Here is a 17153-nt window from a genome sequence, read left to right as displayed (position 1 = left end):
ATTCGGGCAGTGTACTAGACGTGATGGATAGGAACTTCATGATCAGTTCTTGGGCTGCTCTGCGTAAGGGGGTGGGGCCCGGAGTGATTAGACTGATTCGGGCAGTGTACTAGACGTGGATGGATAGGGACTTCATGATCAGTTCTTGGGCTGCTCTGCGTAAGGGGGTGGGGCCCGGAGTGATTAGACTGATTCGGGCAGTGTACTAGACGTGGATGGATAGGGACTTCATGATCTGTTGTTGGGCTGCTCTGCGTAAGGGGGTGGGGCCCGGAGAGATTAGACTGATTCGGGCAGTGTACTAGACGTGGATGGATAGGGACTTCATGATCTGTTGTTGCGCTGCTCTGCGTAAGGGGGTGGGGGCCAGGGGAGATTAGACTGATTTGGGCAGTGTACTAGACGACGATGGATAGGGACTTCATGATCTATTGTTGGGCTGCTCTGTGTAAGTGGGTGGGGCCAGGGGAGATTAGACTGATTCGGGCAGTGTACTAGACGTGGATGGATAGGGACTTCATGATCTATTGTTGGGCTGCTCTGCGTAAGGGGGTGGTGCCAGGGGAGATTAGACTGATTCGGGCAGTGTACTAGACGTGGATGGATAGGGACTTCATGATCTATTGTTGGGCTGCTCTGCGTAAGGGGTGGGGCCAGGGGAGATTAGACTGATTCGGGCAGTGTACTAGACGTGGATGGATAGGGACTTCATGATCTATTGTTGGGCTGCTCTGCGTAAAGGGGTGGGGCCAGGGGAGATTAGACTGATTCGGGCAGTGTACTAGACGTGGATGGATAGGGACTTCATGATCTATTGTTGGGCTGCTCTGCGTAAGGGGGGGGGGGCAGGGGAGATTAGACTGATTCGGGCAGTGTACTAGACGTGGATGGATAGGGACTTCATGACCTATTGTTGGGCTGCTCTGCGTAAGGGGGTGGGGCCAGGGGAGATTAGACTGATTCGGGCGGTGTACTAGACGTGGATGGATAGGGACTTCATGATCTATTGTTGGGCTGCTCTGCGTAAGGGGGTGGGGCCAGGGGAGATTAGACTGATTTGGGCAGTGTACTAGACGTGGATGGATAGGGACTTCATGATCTATTGTTGGGCTGCTCTGCGTAAGGGGGGGGGGGCAGGGGAGATTAGACTGATTCGGGCAGTGTACTAGACGTGATGGATAGGGACTTCATGATCTATTGTTGGGCTGCTCTGCGTAAAGGGGTGGGGCCAGGGTTGATTAGACTGACTGATTTGATTGCGGAGGACCAGTTTGTCTTGATCGTTAGATAAAATGTACACTGAATTTAACAAATACTGACAAAATATCCCTGATAGTAGATCACTCTGGGAGATTGAAGAGAGACAGGGAAGGAGAGACGGTGAAAGAAAGGAGCGGTGAGAAAGGGGAGGGGGGAGATCCGGAGTGTGGAAGATGGAGGAGGGAGGGAGATACTGGATGGCCTGAGACCCATAGATTTATCGGGCTAATATGATCGGGAAAGACAGACGAAGCACGGGGTGTAGATGTAATCTACCTGGACTTTAACAAGGTCTCAGATGTTAAACTGTTTTGGAAGATGATGGTTCAGGAGTCGGGAGGTCACGTGGTAGATGTTCAGTGACGCCGCTCTTGTTCGGTGTCGGTCGCCCTGATATAGGAAAGGCTACTGTGCTGGAAGGTTCACGAGGATGTTGGACTCGGGGGAGTGAGGCATGGCGAGTGATCAGGGAGGTCGGGATTTAATTCCGTGAATGGCAATGGTGACCGTACAGAGTTGTATAAAACCACAAGGGACATACGTAGGGTGAAAGAGCACAGACGTTCCTCAGGTCTGGGGTATAGGTAACCAAAGGACAGAGGATTAAGGTAAGAGTGGGTGGCGTAGAAGGAGAGAGATGTGGGCGGGAGACTGAAGGAGATAGACGGGGCGGGAGAGGGGAACATTGAAAATGAGGGGGAGGGAATGGGAGGAGAAACGGACAGAGTGGGGCGGAGGGGGAAGACTGGGGAGAAAGAAGGGCTAGATGACGAAAGACTTGTAGGAGAGTGGTTGCGGAGAATCGGGAACCGAGTAGAGGAGGAGACGGACAGAGAGAGTGAGGTGAGTAGTGCGGGACGATTGGGGAGTGAGAGAAGGAGGAGAACAAGGATGTTGCCGGATTGGAGTGAGGAATTAATGGCTAGAGGTCGGGCAATTTGTGACTTTATTCCTTGGTGTGTAGGGGTGACCTTAGAGAGACGTAGGAAACCAAGAGTGGTGAGTGTGTACAGTTACTTTCCGTAGACGTGGAGAATCGAGGACCAGAGCGCAAAAGTCTGAGGTGAGAGGCTAGTGGGATTTAATTAGGGAGCCGAGTCACAAGCTTGTGGTCAGTCTATGGGACGAGCTGACAGAGGGAGTGGTCGAAGCGGATGCATTAGAAATTTGGACACTTGGGAGTTTGATACGTGACTCATCCAGATGACGACATCGTTCTGAACTCTGACCTTTTTGTGCTGTGCTGGATCCCGAGGCAATGGGAGGACCTTCGCCCTCATCGATGCGGGTTTCCTTTCTCTGAAAGTTCAGATCTGAGTAGGTGGAGTTCAGACCGTCTGGGAGAGGGAGAGAGAGCAGATAAGTGAGAGAGTGAGAGCGGTCAGAATGGAGTAGGGTTTCGGGAAGAAAGAGAAGAGAGAGGGGTGACAGAAGAGTGAGGATGAGGGATAAGGGTAGAGAGAGGAGAGATACAGGAGTCAGCAGAGGAGGGCGATGTAGGAAAGAGTAGGAGAAATCGACAGGGGCGATGGGGGGAAGATGTAACAGAAAGAATGGGAATGAGAGGCTGAGACAGAGGGTGAGGTACACGGGAGAGAGTCGGGAACAGTGAGAGGGCAGGGAGAGGTGTGAGAGAGAGAGAAAGAGAGGGGGATTGAGAAGGGAGAATGAGGGGTGGAAAAGTGGGACAGGGATGGGGAAGAGAGAAGAAGAGAATTTGAGAGAGAGAGAGAGATGCGAGGGGAGAGAGCGTCGGGGAAAGGAAAAGCGACGGGGATAGAGAGGAGCAGAGGGCTTGACAGGAGTTGAGGAACAACATTAGGGACAGAGCGAGGTTGGAAGACCGGGAGGGGCGGACTGGGAAATATGAGACGGAGCGGAGAGAGAGGGAACGAGCGCGAGTGGGAGAGACGGGAGGGAGAGGGGGCAATTGGAGGCGAAGAGAACGGGACAGTGGTAGACAGTGGGGAAAACGGGGAGAATTAGGAGGGGAGAGAGGGAGAGCGGAGAGGGTGTGAGGAGGTGAGGAAGGGGAGATAAGTGGAAAGAAGGGAAAGTGAGTGGGGTTAAGAAAAGTGTGAGAGGGTTATGAATTCATACCGCGTTCCCTCCTCACCACACGGACACGGTGCTCACTGATCTCCCCAACCCCGTCCCACAGTGCTCGCTCCTCATCGCCCCTTCCTCCACACGGCACATCCCATGCGATCTCCCCTCACCGACCCTTCTCACAGCACATTCTCCTCAAATCATCCCACGGCACCATCCCCACAGTCCCCCATCTTCTCTCCCACGCGTTCCCTCCGTCTTATGCTCAGCCAGGCAATCATTAGGTACTTTTGCCCTGCGATCTCTCGACAAGATTGAAAACATCAGCTAAACACGGTCAAACAAACAAAGATGAAACTGACCTCTATCTGTCTGGACCCGAGACGCCGAGGGGGTCTTGAAATTAACTTGCGCGTATAATACATCAGGTTCAGCTGGGGACAGAACAGAGAGGGTCAGAGACCGATTGAGGATCCCTACACACCGTCCCATCACACATTCCCAGAGTCTGGCTTAGAGTGAAGCTCCCGCCCAACCTCCCATCGCACACTCCCGGCATCAGACACAGAGTGAATCTCCCTCCGCAACGTCCAATCACACACTCCCAGGGTCAGTCACAGAGTGAATCTCCCTCCAGACCGTCCCATCACACACTCCCGGGATCAGACACAAGATTTAAACTCCCTCCACACCGTCCCATCACACACTCCCTGGGTCAGACCCAGAGTGGATCTCCCTCCAGACCGTCCCATCACACACTCCCGGGGTCAGATACAGAGTGAAACTCCCTCCACCAGTCCGATCACACACACAGTGGATCAGACAGAGAGTGAAAAACCCTCCACACCGTCCCATCACACACTCCCGGGGTCAAACACAGAGTGAAGTTCTCTCCACACTGACTCATCACACACTCCCGGGCTGACGTAGTGTGAAATTCCCTCCACCAGTTGGTCACACACACCAGGATAACCTGAAGAAGGATCAGTCGCCTGTCTCTGTGCCGCACTCACCTCGGGAAGGAGACCGTGTGTCCTTTTTTCCCAACTTCACAGTTACGTAGCTCTCGCTGCGGTCCATCCTGCCGAGGATTCTCTGCGTCTCTGAGCTCAGAAAGGGGAAGCAACCGTTGTCTGAGGAAACCTGTGTTAACAAGCGGGTTAGACCGGTAACAACCAACGCCGGATGAAGAACTGATACATTTAGAGAGCGAGAGCAGAGGGAGGAATGGCGTGTTGCAGAGGGAGGTCGTGAGAAATGAGAGTGGTTGCGGGGAGAGTAATGAGAGTGGTGAAAAATAGGGGAGGATTCAGGGTCGGGTAGAGATAGAGAGGAGGGTGACAATGAACAGACTGGGGAGAAGGGAACTTGAGAAGGTGTGTGTGGAGAGAGGAGAGCGGAAGGAGTGATGGAGATGGGGAAATGTGAGCGGAGAGAGTGTCAGACGGAGAAATGAAGGCGGGAGGTTTGGAGAGTGATTGGGGAGAGAGGGTCTGTGAACGGAGTTAAGCGAGTGAGGTCAGGATGGAGCAAGACAGCGGAGAGGAGGAGAGGATTGATGGAGAGCGCGGTGGAGATGGAAGAGGGATTCTGGGAGGACTGAGGAATCGAAGTAGGAACAGAGAAAGGAAATGATTTGTTGGAGGTAAGTTGTGATGGAGGGTAGGAATGAGGGAGAGAAAGTCCGAGGGATTATTACACTCATACAGAGCCTCAATTAGCCAGGACTGATGCACCCCCAGCTGGTTCCTGTTCTACGCATTGGACGTTACCACACTCCCTCCGAGTGAGGTGAACAATTCACCTCGAAACTCGTTCCCTCCACAGGCTTTCCTCGCTTTCCTCGTCCAGTGACACTCTCTCTCTCTCTCTCTCTCTCTCTCTCTCTCTCTCTCTCTCTCTCTCTCTCTCTCTCTCTCTCTCTCTCTCTCTCTCTCTCTCTCTCTCTCTCTCTCTCTCTCTCTCTCTCTCTCTCTCTCTCTCACTCTCTCTCTCTCTCTCTCTCTCTCCTTATTCCTGGCACTCTCTGTCTCTTCCTCTCGTTCTCCTTCGACAAGCTTTCCCAACTCTCCCCTTTTCATTCTCCGCTTTCCCTCCACCATTCTCTCTTTCTTTCGTTCGTATATCCCTCCCCCGTCAACCCTTGCTCTTTTCTCTACCTCCTCTCGCCCACCTTTGCCCCTCTGTCTCCTCATCCCCATTATCTTATTCCACTCTCTCCCCCATCTGCCCCTCTCTTTTTCTTCTCTCCACGACCGACTCCTGTCGCCCTGAAACGCAGATGTGCTTACACACTCAAAGATGCTTACTGTATTCCCCCGTCCCTTGCGACGGTACATGTCTTTCGGCCCATCTCCCCAGTCCCTTCCTCCGCTCCTCCCTTCACTCCGGGCTTCCCGCTGTCTCCCACCTCACCTTCCTCCTCCCTTGTCCCAATCTTCCTCTTCCTCTCGTTTCCCTGTCTCTCTCTTCCTTCTCCCTACCTCGCCTGGCACTGGCTCATTCTGTCCCTCTCACCTCCCCCACCTCAACGACTTCCATATCAAACAGCATCCCTCTCCACTTCCCCTCTCCTCTACACCTTTCTTTAACGAAATTAAATGCTCTATTTCCTCCTCTTCATCCACCTCACTTATTCCTTCACTTCTTCGTTCTCTCTGTGTTCCATGCTTCCTGACTTTCTCAATAATCCCTCCAGGGACACCTTATCAAATGCCTTGCTGAAATTCATTTACCCTACATCTACTTCTCTTCCTTCATCAAAGTGTTTAGTCACATCTTAAAAATATTGAAACAGGCTCGTTATGCACGGTCTGCCGTACAACACTATACTGACTATTCCCAATCATTTTATATCTCTCCAAACGTTCATAAATCCTGCCTCTCAGGATCATCTCCATCCACTTACTAACCACTGAGTTAAGACTCATGGTCTATAATTCACTGAGCTATCTCGAACACTTTCTGGAATAAAGGAGCAACATCCGCAACCCTCCAATCCTCTGGAACCTTTCCCGTCCCCCTTGATGTTGCAAAGATATTCGCCGGAGGTTCAGTAATTTTCTCCCTCGCATCCACAGTAGCCTGGGGTACATCTCGTCCGGTCCCGGCGACTTACTAACTTGATGCTTTCCAGAAGCTGCAGCTCATCCTCTTTCTTAATACCAACATGCTGCAAGTGATTGCTACTGTCACGCAGATCATTTTCCATAGTGAATATTGAAGCAAAATATTCGTTATGTTTCTGCTATTTCCTCTGGTTCCTTACAGACTTTGCGACTGTCACACTTGATAGTTCATATTCTTCTATGCAGAGCTCCACACAAATATCCCCTGAACATTTGCCTCATTTCTGCAATGCCTCTCCCTGAGAAAATCTGTTTCCAAGTTAATCTTGCAGTTTCCTATCCGATAGCCTGATAATTCCTTTTACTCCAACAAAAACCTTGTCTGTTCCGATCTCACTCCAGTGCCATCGTAAAGGAGATAATGATCACTATCTCCAAAAATCTCTCCGATTGAGAAGTGTAACACCTGACCAGTTTTATTTCCCAATAGCTAATGAATTGCAGCCTTTCCTTTTGTGGGCTTATCTACACATTTGATGATGTATCCCGTGTAAGGAGACACGTCGCCGACGGAGACATTGCTTTGTGGATCCAGAACTGGCTTGCCCTCAGAAGGCAAAGAGAGGTTGCAGTCGTGTTATATTCTGCATGGAAGCCGGCGAACAGTGGGGTTCCTCAGCGATCTGGTCTTGGACCTCAACTCTACGTGATTGCATGAATGATTTGAATGGGGATCTGGAGCTGTGGTTCTTAAATTTGTGGAAGATGAAAAGGTTCGCGGTGTTGTAGATACCCCCAATTATTAGGTCTGTCAGAGCTGACAGCGGGTCATTCATAGGATGCAAATCTGGGCAGAGAACTGGCAGATGGAATTCAACTCGGGTAGGCGACAGGCTTTTACTTTTGTAGGTCAAATATGATGACAGAATATAGTATTAATGGTCAGACTATTGGCAGTGTGGTGGATCAGAGAGATCTTTGGGATCGAGTCCATAGGACGCTCAAAGCAGCTGCACAGGTTGTCTCTGTGGTTAAGAAAGCGTACGGTGTATTGACCTTCATCAATCGTGAGATTGAGTTTAGGAGCCGAGTGTCAATGTTGCAAATTTATAGGATCCTGGCCAGACGCTCCCTGGAGGACTGTGTTCAGATCTGGTCGCCTTTCTAAGGGAAGGGTGTGGAAACGATGGAAAGGATGCAGAGGATATTTGCAAGGATGTTCCCTGGTTTCGTGAGCATGCCTTAAGAGAATAGGTTGAGCGATCCTGGCCATTTTTCCTTGGAGAGACGGAAGATAACTGACGATATGATAAGGTGTATCAGATGATGAGAGGCTTTGATTTTGTGGATAGTCAGAGGGCTTTTCCCAGGGCTGAAATAGATAGCTCTAGAGGGCCCAGTATTAAGGTGCTTGGCAGTAGGAACAGAGGGGAATCCATGGGTATGTTTTTTTGTCCGGAGAGAGTGCTGAGTACGCGGAATGCTCTTCCGGCGATGTTGGTGGAGGCCGGTACGACAGCCTCTTTTAACAGTCTCGTAGACAGCTAAATGTAGCTCAGGGACAAATAGAGGGCAATGGGTTACCCTAGGGAATTTCAAAGATAAGGACATGATCACAGAGTTTGTGGGCTGAAGGGCCTCTATTGTGCTGTAGGAATTATGTGTTTCTATGTTTCTAGGACCTGTGGACGGAGTGGTCTGAAGAGCGTGGATCCGGGGGTCGGCTAAGCTCGCAAAAGGTCAACGGGAACAAATGGACGACACTGTCAGCTCCAACGTTTGCACATTAGACTGTTTCATGAGAATATGCCCCTTTTACATGTTGCTTTACAAACCATATGGACAAATTATAAAGCTGAATCGTTTACTCTCATATCGTGTACTGTTTGTAAACATAGTACAACGTCCACCCAAACGAGATTTCGTAAGTTTCTCGGGCCGGGGGCTACCATCACCCGGATGAAGACGCGAGCCGAACCGGTGATTGCATTATTATTTTCTAGTAAGCCCCTTCTTTAGCTTTTACAAGAGTTTTGAGTTCCCTTTTCAGCCAAAATCGAATACTTCTTGACTACTGATAACTTCTTCATTTTTGGAATACACAGGTCCTGCAACTTCCTCATCTTTTCCTAGAAACGAAAACAATTGCTGCACTGTTGAAATCCCTTGCAGATATGTTTGGTGAAGTGGCAGATGGGTTCAACCCGGACAAATAGAAAGATAAAGCACACTATTAAAGACAAGACAGTGCCGATGAGCAGAGGGATCTTACGGTCCGTGTTTGTAGCTCCATGAACATGGCTCCATAGTTTCCAGACGGTATGAGGATAAGTGGAGAGGCACGTAGTTTTGAGGAAGTAGACAGGCTGCAGAAGGGCTTAGACAGGGCAAAGAAATGGCAGATGTACTGCTGCGTTAAAAGATGTATGGTCATGCTCTTTGGGAGAAAATTGAAGAGTTGAATATTTTCTAAATGGAGAGAAAACACAAAGAAAACAAATCTGAGATTCACGGGGACATTAAAACCCTTGTGCGGGATTCCCTAAAGGACAATTTGCAGGTTGCAGACAGAAATCTACAGCACGTTCCCGGCCACTCCGCCCACAATGTCGTGCCGATGATGTAACTTTCTCAGGTTGAGTCTGTGGTGAGGAGGGCAAATGCATGTCAGCATTTCGACTCGAATTTAAAAGGAAAGGTGCGTTGCTGAGACTTTATAAAGCACTGGTGAGGCCTCACCTGGAGTATTGTGAACAGTTTTGGGCCTCTTATCTTAGAAAGATGGTGCTCAAAGTGGAGATGGTTCAAACGAGGTTCACAAAAATGATTCCATGATTGAATGGCGCCAGATTAGAAGCGCTGGAAATCTCTAGGCCTGCACCCATTGGAATTTAGAAGGAAGAAGAGCGATCCCATTGAAATCTATTGAAAATATAACTGCCTTGATCGAGGTGGTGTGGCGAGGATTTTTTTCTATGGTGGGGGAGTTGAAGACCAGAGGACAAATACTTAGAAGAGCAGCGCGTCCTTCTGGAACGGGGACAAGGAGACATTTATTTAGCCAGACTGTGGTGAATTTGTGGATTTCTTTGCCACAGCCGGCCTTGGAGGCCAAAGCTTTCTTCTTGTATATATTTATGGCAGAGATTCTTGAATACTGGAAGAGGGGATGGGATTGAGGCTGAGAAGTAAATTAGATAAGGCACGCTGAAATGCTGGAGCAGACTAAATGAGACAAATGGTCTAATTCTGCTCCTAAATCCTACGTTCGCATGGTAAGTTACTTTGTTTGAATGTGAAAAAAAAAATGATTTTGCCAAGCTGGACTAGCTGAAGACTGAGGTCACGAAGGTCACAGGATAAGTTGCAGACGCTGCCTTGCTTGTGCGAGCTAACAAAAGCTAGCAGCATTGCATACCAAAAATGAGGTAATGTTCACTTTAATCCCACACTGTCTTGGTAAAAGAGGAACTGACTGTAGACGTGCAGTTCTAAATTTGTCCACCTCCCGGTAGCATTCGTAAACTAGATGATATCTAACAAGTGCTTCTTGAAATCGCTCACTGAGTATTTTTGTCTGTTGGCTGTTGCCCAAAATTCACTGTATACATTTAATAGATAACTTGACATTGGTGGAGTCGTAAGGCAACGTGATCACCTATTGAGCGGTAAACCGTACACCGAGGTTTGCGTCTTTATTTCTGTTTAATCCCGGGATAAATTCTATTACAGTCCAATTCTGTAAAACAGGGTAAATCCTTCGGGAATAATGATGTGGGACACAGGGAGAGATGACCGGCTGATTTGATTGTGTAGGAGCTAGTTTTTCAGTTGTTATGTGCAATAAACACAGACATGTCCATTAAGAATATATCAGATGGTAGAAACCCAAGGAGATGGAAGATTGGGAGAGACGGACATGAACTGGAGTGGTGAGAGAGGGAAAGAGAGGAGGAGATTGGGAGCGTGGAACATTGAAGGGGGAGGGAGGTGCCAGATGGCGTGAGACGCAGGGAAAGTAGTCGGTCTGATTTGACCGGGGAAGGGAGATCAAGCACGGATAGAAGATGTAACTTGCATGGAATTTAACAAGGCTTTTGACAAGGTCCAGTTTGCAGACCACATTGAAGGATGATGTGGAACCCGCGAACACCTCTCTGAGAAGTTTGATTGCGTTCTGCTTTGTGGCGGTTTGTATGAGAATGTAGAAGGAGCTGTGAGTAACCTTGCCGAAGAGAATGATGTTGGTGGCGTTGTCTCTAACTATCCACACGAACAATGCCTCTCATCATTTATACACCTCTGTCAGGTCACCTCACATCCGCCGTCGCTGCAAGGAGAGAACTCCGAGTTCACTGAAACTATTACTAGACGGCATGATCCCCAATCCATGCACAAATCCTTGTAAAGCTCCTCTGCACCATTCCTACAGGTTCCCCATTATCCTTGTGTGTTGACGAGAACTGAGCACAGTTCTCCAAGGTGGGGTGGGGGTGGGGGGGAGTGGGTCTGACCGGTGTGCTATCGGGCTGCAACATTACCTGTCGCTGTTGAACTCAATTCCACGGTTGATGATTACCAATGCATCGGACCTTAAACGCAGAGTCAAACTGCGCAGCAGCTCTGAGTGTCTGATGGACTCGGACTCCAAGATCCCTCTGATCGTCCACACTGCAAGGTTTACCATTAGTAATATATCCTGCCATTATACTTAACCTACACAAATGAACCACCTCCCACTTACCTGGGTGGAACGCAATCCGCCAATTCTGAGCCCAGTTTTTCATCCAAAAGACCATAAGACAAAGGAGCAGAAGTTGGTCATTCGGCCCATCGAGTCTGCTCCGCCATATTATCATGAGCTAATCTCATTTAGTGCCACTCCCCCGCATTCTCACCTTATAATTTGATGCCCTGGGAATTTAGATGACTATCAATCTCTGACTTAATTACACCCAATTACTTGAAATCCATTGCCGCCCGTGGCATCAAATTCCACAGATTCACCACCCTCTGGAATATAAAAAAAATATCTCTGTTCTGAAGGGAGGCCCTTCAATCCTTAATTCATGCCTCTTCGTACTGGACTTTCCCAACATGGAAAACAATTTTGCCACCACCACTCTGTCCATGCCTTTTAACATTAGAAATGTTTCTATAATTCCACCCCCCCTTATTTTTTTAATCTCCAAGGAGTACAGTCCAAGAGCGGCCAAACGTTCCTCATATGTTAACCCTTTTCATTCCCGGAATCACTGTAGTGAAGCTTCTCTGAAACCACTCCAAAGTCAGCTCAAACTTTTTTTAAATAAGTATACCCAAACTGCACACAGTACTCCAAGTGAGGTCTTAACAGTGCCTTATAGAGCTTCAACATCGCATCCTTGCTCCTATACTCTATTCCTCAAGAAATAAATGCCAACATTGCTTTTGCCTTCTTCACCACTGACTCAACCTGGAGGATAACATTAAGGGTATCCTTCATGAGGACACCCAAATCCTGTTGAATCTCAGAATTTTGAATTTTCTCCTTATTTATATAATATTCTGCCCGTTTATTTAACCAGATAACCATACAAAAATCACAGCACAGAAACAGGCCATCAAGGCCCTTCTAGTCCGTGCTGTCGCTTACACACAACTAGTCCCAGTGGCCCGCACTCAGCCCATAAGCCTCCATTCCTTTCCTGTCGATATACCTATTCAATTTTGTTTTAAATGATAATATCGAATCTGCCTCTACCACTTCTACTGGAAGCTCATTCCACCCAGCGACCACTCTCTGAGTAAAGAAATTCGTCCTCGTGTAACCTTGAAACTTTTGCCCCCGAACTCTCAAATCATGTCCTCTTGTTTGAATATCCCCTACTCTCAATGAAAAAAGCCTATCCAAGTCAACTTGATCTTTCCCTCTCATAATTGTAAATATCTCTATCAAGTCCCCCCTTCACAACATTCTACGCTCGAAAGAATAAAGACCTAACTTGTTCAGCCTTTCCCTATAACTTATGTGCTGAAACCCAGGTAACATTGTTGTAAATCTCTGTACTAACTCTATTTTGCTGACATCTTTCCTATAATTCGGTGACCAGAACTGTACACAATACATCAAATTCGGCCTTACAAATGCCTTGTACAATTTTAACATTACATTCCAACACCTATAATCAATGCTCCGATTTATAAAGGCCAGCATACCAAAAGTTTTCTTCACCTCCCTATCCACATGAGATTCTACCTTCGGGGAACTATGCACCAATATTCCTAGATCAATCTGTTCTACTGAATTCTTCAATGCCCTACAATTTCCCGTAATTCCATAGGCTCCTACTTGTAATTTCCTCAAAATGCAATCGATACCCCGCTGTAACCTCTGACGGCTCTCCGCACTATCCGACCTCCATGCAGAATATGACCCTTCTGCAACAAGCCTTCTGTGGGCAATCCTGTCCTTTTGACGTCAGTGGTGGGTAAATTAATGGAAAGTATTCTTAGAGATGGTGTATATAATTATCTGGATAAACAGGGTCTGATTAGGAATAGTCAGCATGGATTTCTGCGTGGAAGCTGCTCATGTTTGACACATTTTATTGAATTTTTTGAAGAGGTTACGAGGAAGGTTGACTAGGGTAAAGCAGTGGAAGTTGTCTATTTGGACTTCAGTAAGGCCTTTGATAAGGATCCGTATGGAAGGTTAGTTAGGAAGGTTCAATCGTTAGGTATTAATATTGAAGTAGTAAAATACATTCAACAGTGGCTGGATGGGAGATGCCAGAGAGTAGTAGTGGATAACTGTTTGTCAGGTTGGAGGCCGGTGACCAGTGGTGTGCCTCAGGGATCTATGTCAAAGGTTTTACTAAAGTCCATATAGACAACATCCACTGCTTTATCCTCGCATTAGGGTTATATGGTTATAAAGATCCCACCTTCCTTGGAAAAAAAAACAAAGAAATGCAACAAAAAAAATGGAGAACTGTGTACAGTCTTGTTGACTCACTATAGAAAGGATGTGGAAGCATTGGCTAGGGTACGGAGGAGATTTTCCAGGATGCTCCCTGGTTTAGATGGTATGCATTATGATCAGAGATTAAGTGAACTGGGGCTTTACCCTTTGGAGTGAAGGGGGACGAGAGGAGAAATGATTGAGGAATACAAGATATTAAGAGGAATAGATAGAGGGACAGCCAGCGCCTCTTCCCCAGGGCACCACTGCTCAATACAAAAGGACATGGCTTTAAGGTAAGGGTTTGGAATTTCAAAGGGAATATTAGAGGAAGGTGCTTTTACTCAGAGAGTGGTTGGTGCGTGGAATGCACTGCCTGAGTTAGAGGTGGAGGCAAATACACCAGTGAAATTTAAGAGACTACTAGACAGGGAAATGGCAGAATTTAAGGTGTGGGGTTATATGAAGGGGGGCATGGTTTAAGGGTCGGCACAGCATTGTGTGCTCAGTTGCCTGTACTGAGTTGTTCTATTCCGTGTTCTATGTTATAACATTACAATACAATTCTTATTTGTTATTACCACCCATAAAGCCTCAGTTAGACGAATTTTCTTGCCTGTCCTGACTGTTGACTTCGGTAATATTTTCTCAGCCCAGTAATGTCACTCCTCCTCCTTTAATTCCTTCCTCTTTCTCACGACTAAAATAGGGATACCAGAGATATCGTGCTCTCCTGCTTGCTCCTCCGACACCCAATTCTCAGCAATGTCCACAATTTTATAATTCGCTGTATTAGTTCATTCCCTGAGTTCAAACGCCTTTTTTTATAATTTATTGCATTGAAATATATGGAGCTTAGTGCACCAGTCCCATTATGCATAAACTCTTGATATCTGAGTATTTCTGCGGTATCAACTTCTGCCTCCAAATCGACTCTGCTCTGCTCTGCTCTGGAGTTCTGAATCCCATCCCCCTGCAACTCAATTTCAGCAACTCTCCAGTCCAGTGGTCCTGGACTTTAATAGCTAAATCCCTGACCTCACTTTGCAAAACCACCTTCCCATACATACACTTTTCATTTGTAGATATATGCTGCTTACTCACTTACTTAAGAATCATAGAGAAGGAATGGTGTGCTGAGAAAAGAGAAAGGAGAGGGCGGAGAATGGAGACACAGAAAGGGTGTTCAGATTGCATCTTTTACAGCAGAATATGTGAGTTACCATTTTCATGCTCCTTATCCCTGATTGGAGTATGTTAATACGCCGAAATCCACTGACTAGCAGTCACAGACAGAGCAAGAATCCCTCCATACTATCCCATCACACACTCCTTGAAAAATACACTGAGTAACGCTCCCTCCACAACGACGGTCTATTACACACTGCTGGGGTCACACACAGAGTGCAGTTCCCTCCACATTGTCCCAACACACACTCCGGGGTCTTACAAGGAGTGAAGCTCAGTCCACGCCGAGCCGTCACACACTCCCGGGGTCAGAGAAACAGCGAATCTCTCTAAATATTATACCATCTCACTCTCTGGGTTAGACATATGAAGTACCTCCCACACCATCGCAGCACACTCTACTAGAATCAGAAAAGGTATGAAACCCTCTCCCTCCTCCGGTTCCCCTACTCACCAATACCCAGCCTTTCGGCTTTCCAGCAGTCTCGAATTGCGTGTGTCTCTCGGAGATGGTGTGTGTGAGTGAGCGGACTGTGTGCTGCCGTTAGAGGAAGGAAGGGGAGGAGAGAGGAGGCCAGGGAAAGGGTGGTGAGTTTGCAAACACTGTTGCAAGTGGTGTGGAATCACATGACCGGCCCCGTGCATGCAGAGTAGTGGAGAGATTCAGATCCTGGTGATAGATGCCCCATTGGAACGGGGGGAGGTGTAACACCAACTATGATCCCTCCTAATACACCCCACAATTAACTGTGTCACATAGTGGGAGGAGAGTGGAGAGACGACGTATATGGGAAACGTTTAGCACAAGGACTGTATCACCGAGATTGGGATGGGACATATGAGTACGTACGGAATGATGGAGACGGCGAAGTGTGCAGGAGGGGGTTTGGGTCACGGGAGACGGGTTTGGGAGACGGGATTGCTTGGAACGGAGTGATGGATGACAGAGACGGGAGTGGTGCATTGCAGACAGTGTGTGACGGTGACGGGAATGAGTGTAGGGGAGAACGTTTGACGGGGTTTAGAGGGATTTTGCAGAGGGAGGGTGTTATGCATACAGAGAGAAGTGTTTTCGAATGTTTTGGAATTACTTTGCAGCTTAACTTTCCTCCCCAATAGGTCCTTCCATCACACCCTCGGCATCCCGAATGACCCTGAGTTCATCCAGTTCCATTTCCAACTCCTCAACGCGGAGTGTTAAAGCTGCAGCTGGATACATTTAAGACCATAACACTCAGGAGCAGAGCTCGCCATTCGGGCCCTTCTAGTCTGCTCCGCTATTTTATCATGAGCTGACCCATTCACCTATTTAGTCCTACTTCTCCCGAATTCTCATCATAACCGTTGATGCCCTGGCTACTCAGATACCTATCAATCTCTGCCTAAATACACCCAATGACCGCCTCCACTGCCGCCCGTAACATCAAATTCCAGAGATTCAACACCCTCTGGCTATTAGAATTTCTTCTCATCTCTGTTCTGAATGGACGCCTTTCAATACTTCAGTCATGTCCTCTCGTAATAGGACTCCCCCACCATGGGAAACAACTTTGCAAGATCCACTTTGTCCATGCCTTTCAACATTCGAAATGGTTCAATAAGGTCCCCCTCATTCTTCTAAATTCCAAGGATTACAGTGCAAGAGCGGGCAAACGTTCCTCATATGTTACCCTCTTATTCCCGGACTCATTCTAGTGAAATTTCCCTGAACCCTCGCCAACGTCAGCACATCCTTTCTTAAATAAGGAGGCTAAAACTGCACACAGCACTCCAACTGAGTTCTTAACCAGTGCCTTATAGAGCTTCAACATCAACACCCCTGCTCCTATAATCTATTCTTCTAGAAGTAGACAATAGATGCAGGAGTGGGCCATTGGTCTTTTCGAGGCAGCACCGCCATTCAATGTGATCAGGGCTGAACATCCACAATCAATACTCTGTTCCTGCCTTCTCCCATATCCCGTGACGGCGCTATCCCAATATCCCGTGACGGCGCTATCATTAAGGGCTCTACCTAACTCTTTCTTGAAAGCATTAACTGAATTGGCCTCCACTGCCTTCTGAGGCACAGCATTCCATAGATCCACAACACACTGGGTGATTTTTTTTTCCTGAACTCCGTTCTAAATCTGCTACTCCTTAAAATGTGGCCTTTGGTTCTGCACTCCCCCATCATCGGGAAAATGTTCCTCCGCCTCTAGCGTGACCAATCCCTGAATAATCAAATACGTTTCAATCAGATCCCCTCTCATCCTTCTAAATTCCAACGTATACAAGTCCAGTTTCTCCCAATCTTTCATCACCCGACTGTCCCGCAATCCCGTGAATCAACCTCGTGAAGCTATGTTGCACTCACTCAATAGGAAGAATGTCCTTTCTCAAATTTGGAGACCAAAACCTGAACAAAGAGTACGCTAGATGTGGTCTCACGAGGAGCTCGTGTGCAACTGCAGAAAGACCTCTTTGCTCCTATACTCAACTCCCCCTTGTTATAAAGGCCAGCATGCCATTAGCTTCTTCGCTGCCTGTTGTACCTGCATGCTTGCTTTCATTGACTGATGTACAAGAACACCTAGATCTCATTGTACTTCCCTTTTTCCTAACTTGACACCATTCAGATAGTAATTTGCCTTCCTGCTCTTGTC

The 17153-nt window shown here is 47.7% G+C and overlaps 1 protein-coding gene across 1 annotated transcript in view; it reads right to left on the bottom strand.

Moving 5' to 3' along the window:
- LOC132388571 (C-type lectin domain family 12 member A-like) overlaps positions 1-15011 on the bottom strand; it is a 45106-nt gene extending 30095 nt beyond the window's left edge. Inside the window, exons 1-4 of the mRNA XM_059960947.1 lie at positions 14963-15011; positions 4323-4452; positions 3672-3743; positions 2490-2597 (exon numbers count right to left, since the gene is read on the bottom strand). Of these exons, the coding sequence (XP_059816930.1) occupies positions 2490-2597; positions 3672-3743; positions 4323-4389 (247 nt within the window). The 5' untranslated portion in view covers positions 4390-4452; positions 14963-15011. The remainder of the gene's footprint in view (positions 1-2489; positions 2598-3671; positions 3744-4322; positions 4453-14962) is intronic.
- Between the last annotated feature and the right edge of the window lie 2142 nt (positions 15012-17153).

Source organism: Hypanus sabinus, unplaced genomic scaffold, assembly GCF_030144855.1.
Source record: "Hypanus sabinus isolate sHypSab1 unplaced genomic scaffold, sHypSab1.hap1 scaffold_352, whole genome shotgun sequence".
Taxonomy (NCBI): Eukaryota; Metazoa; Chordata; class Chondrichthyes; order Myliobatiformes; family Dasyatidae; genus Hypanus; species Hypanus sabinus.
The sequence above is the reverse complement of the archived record's forward strand: the minus strand, read 5'-3'. Positions and strand labels throughout refer to the sequence as shown.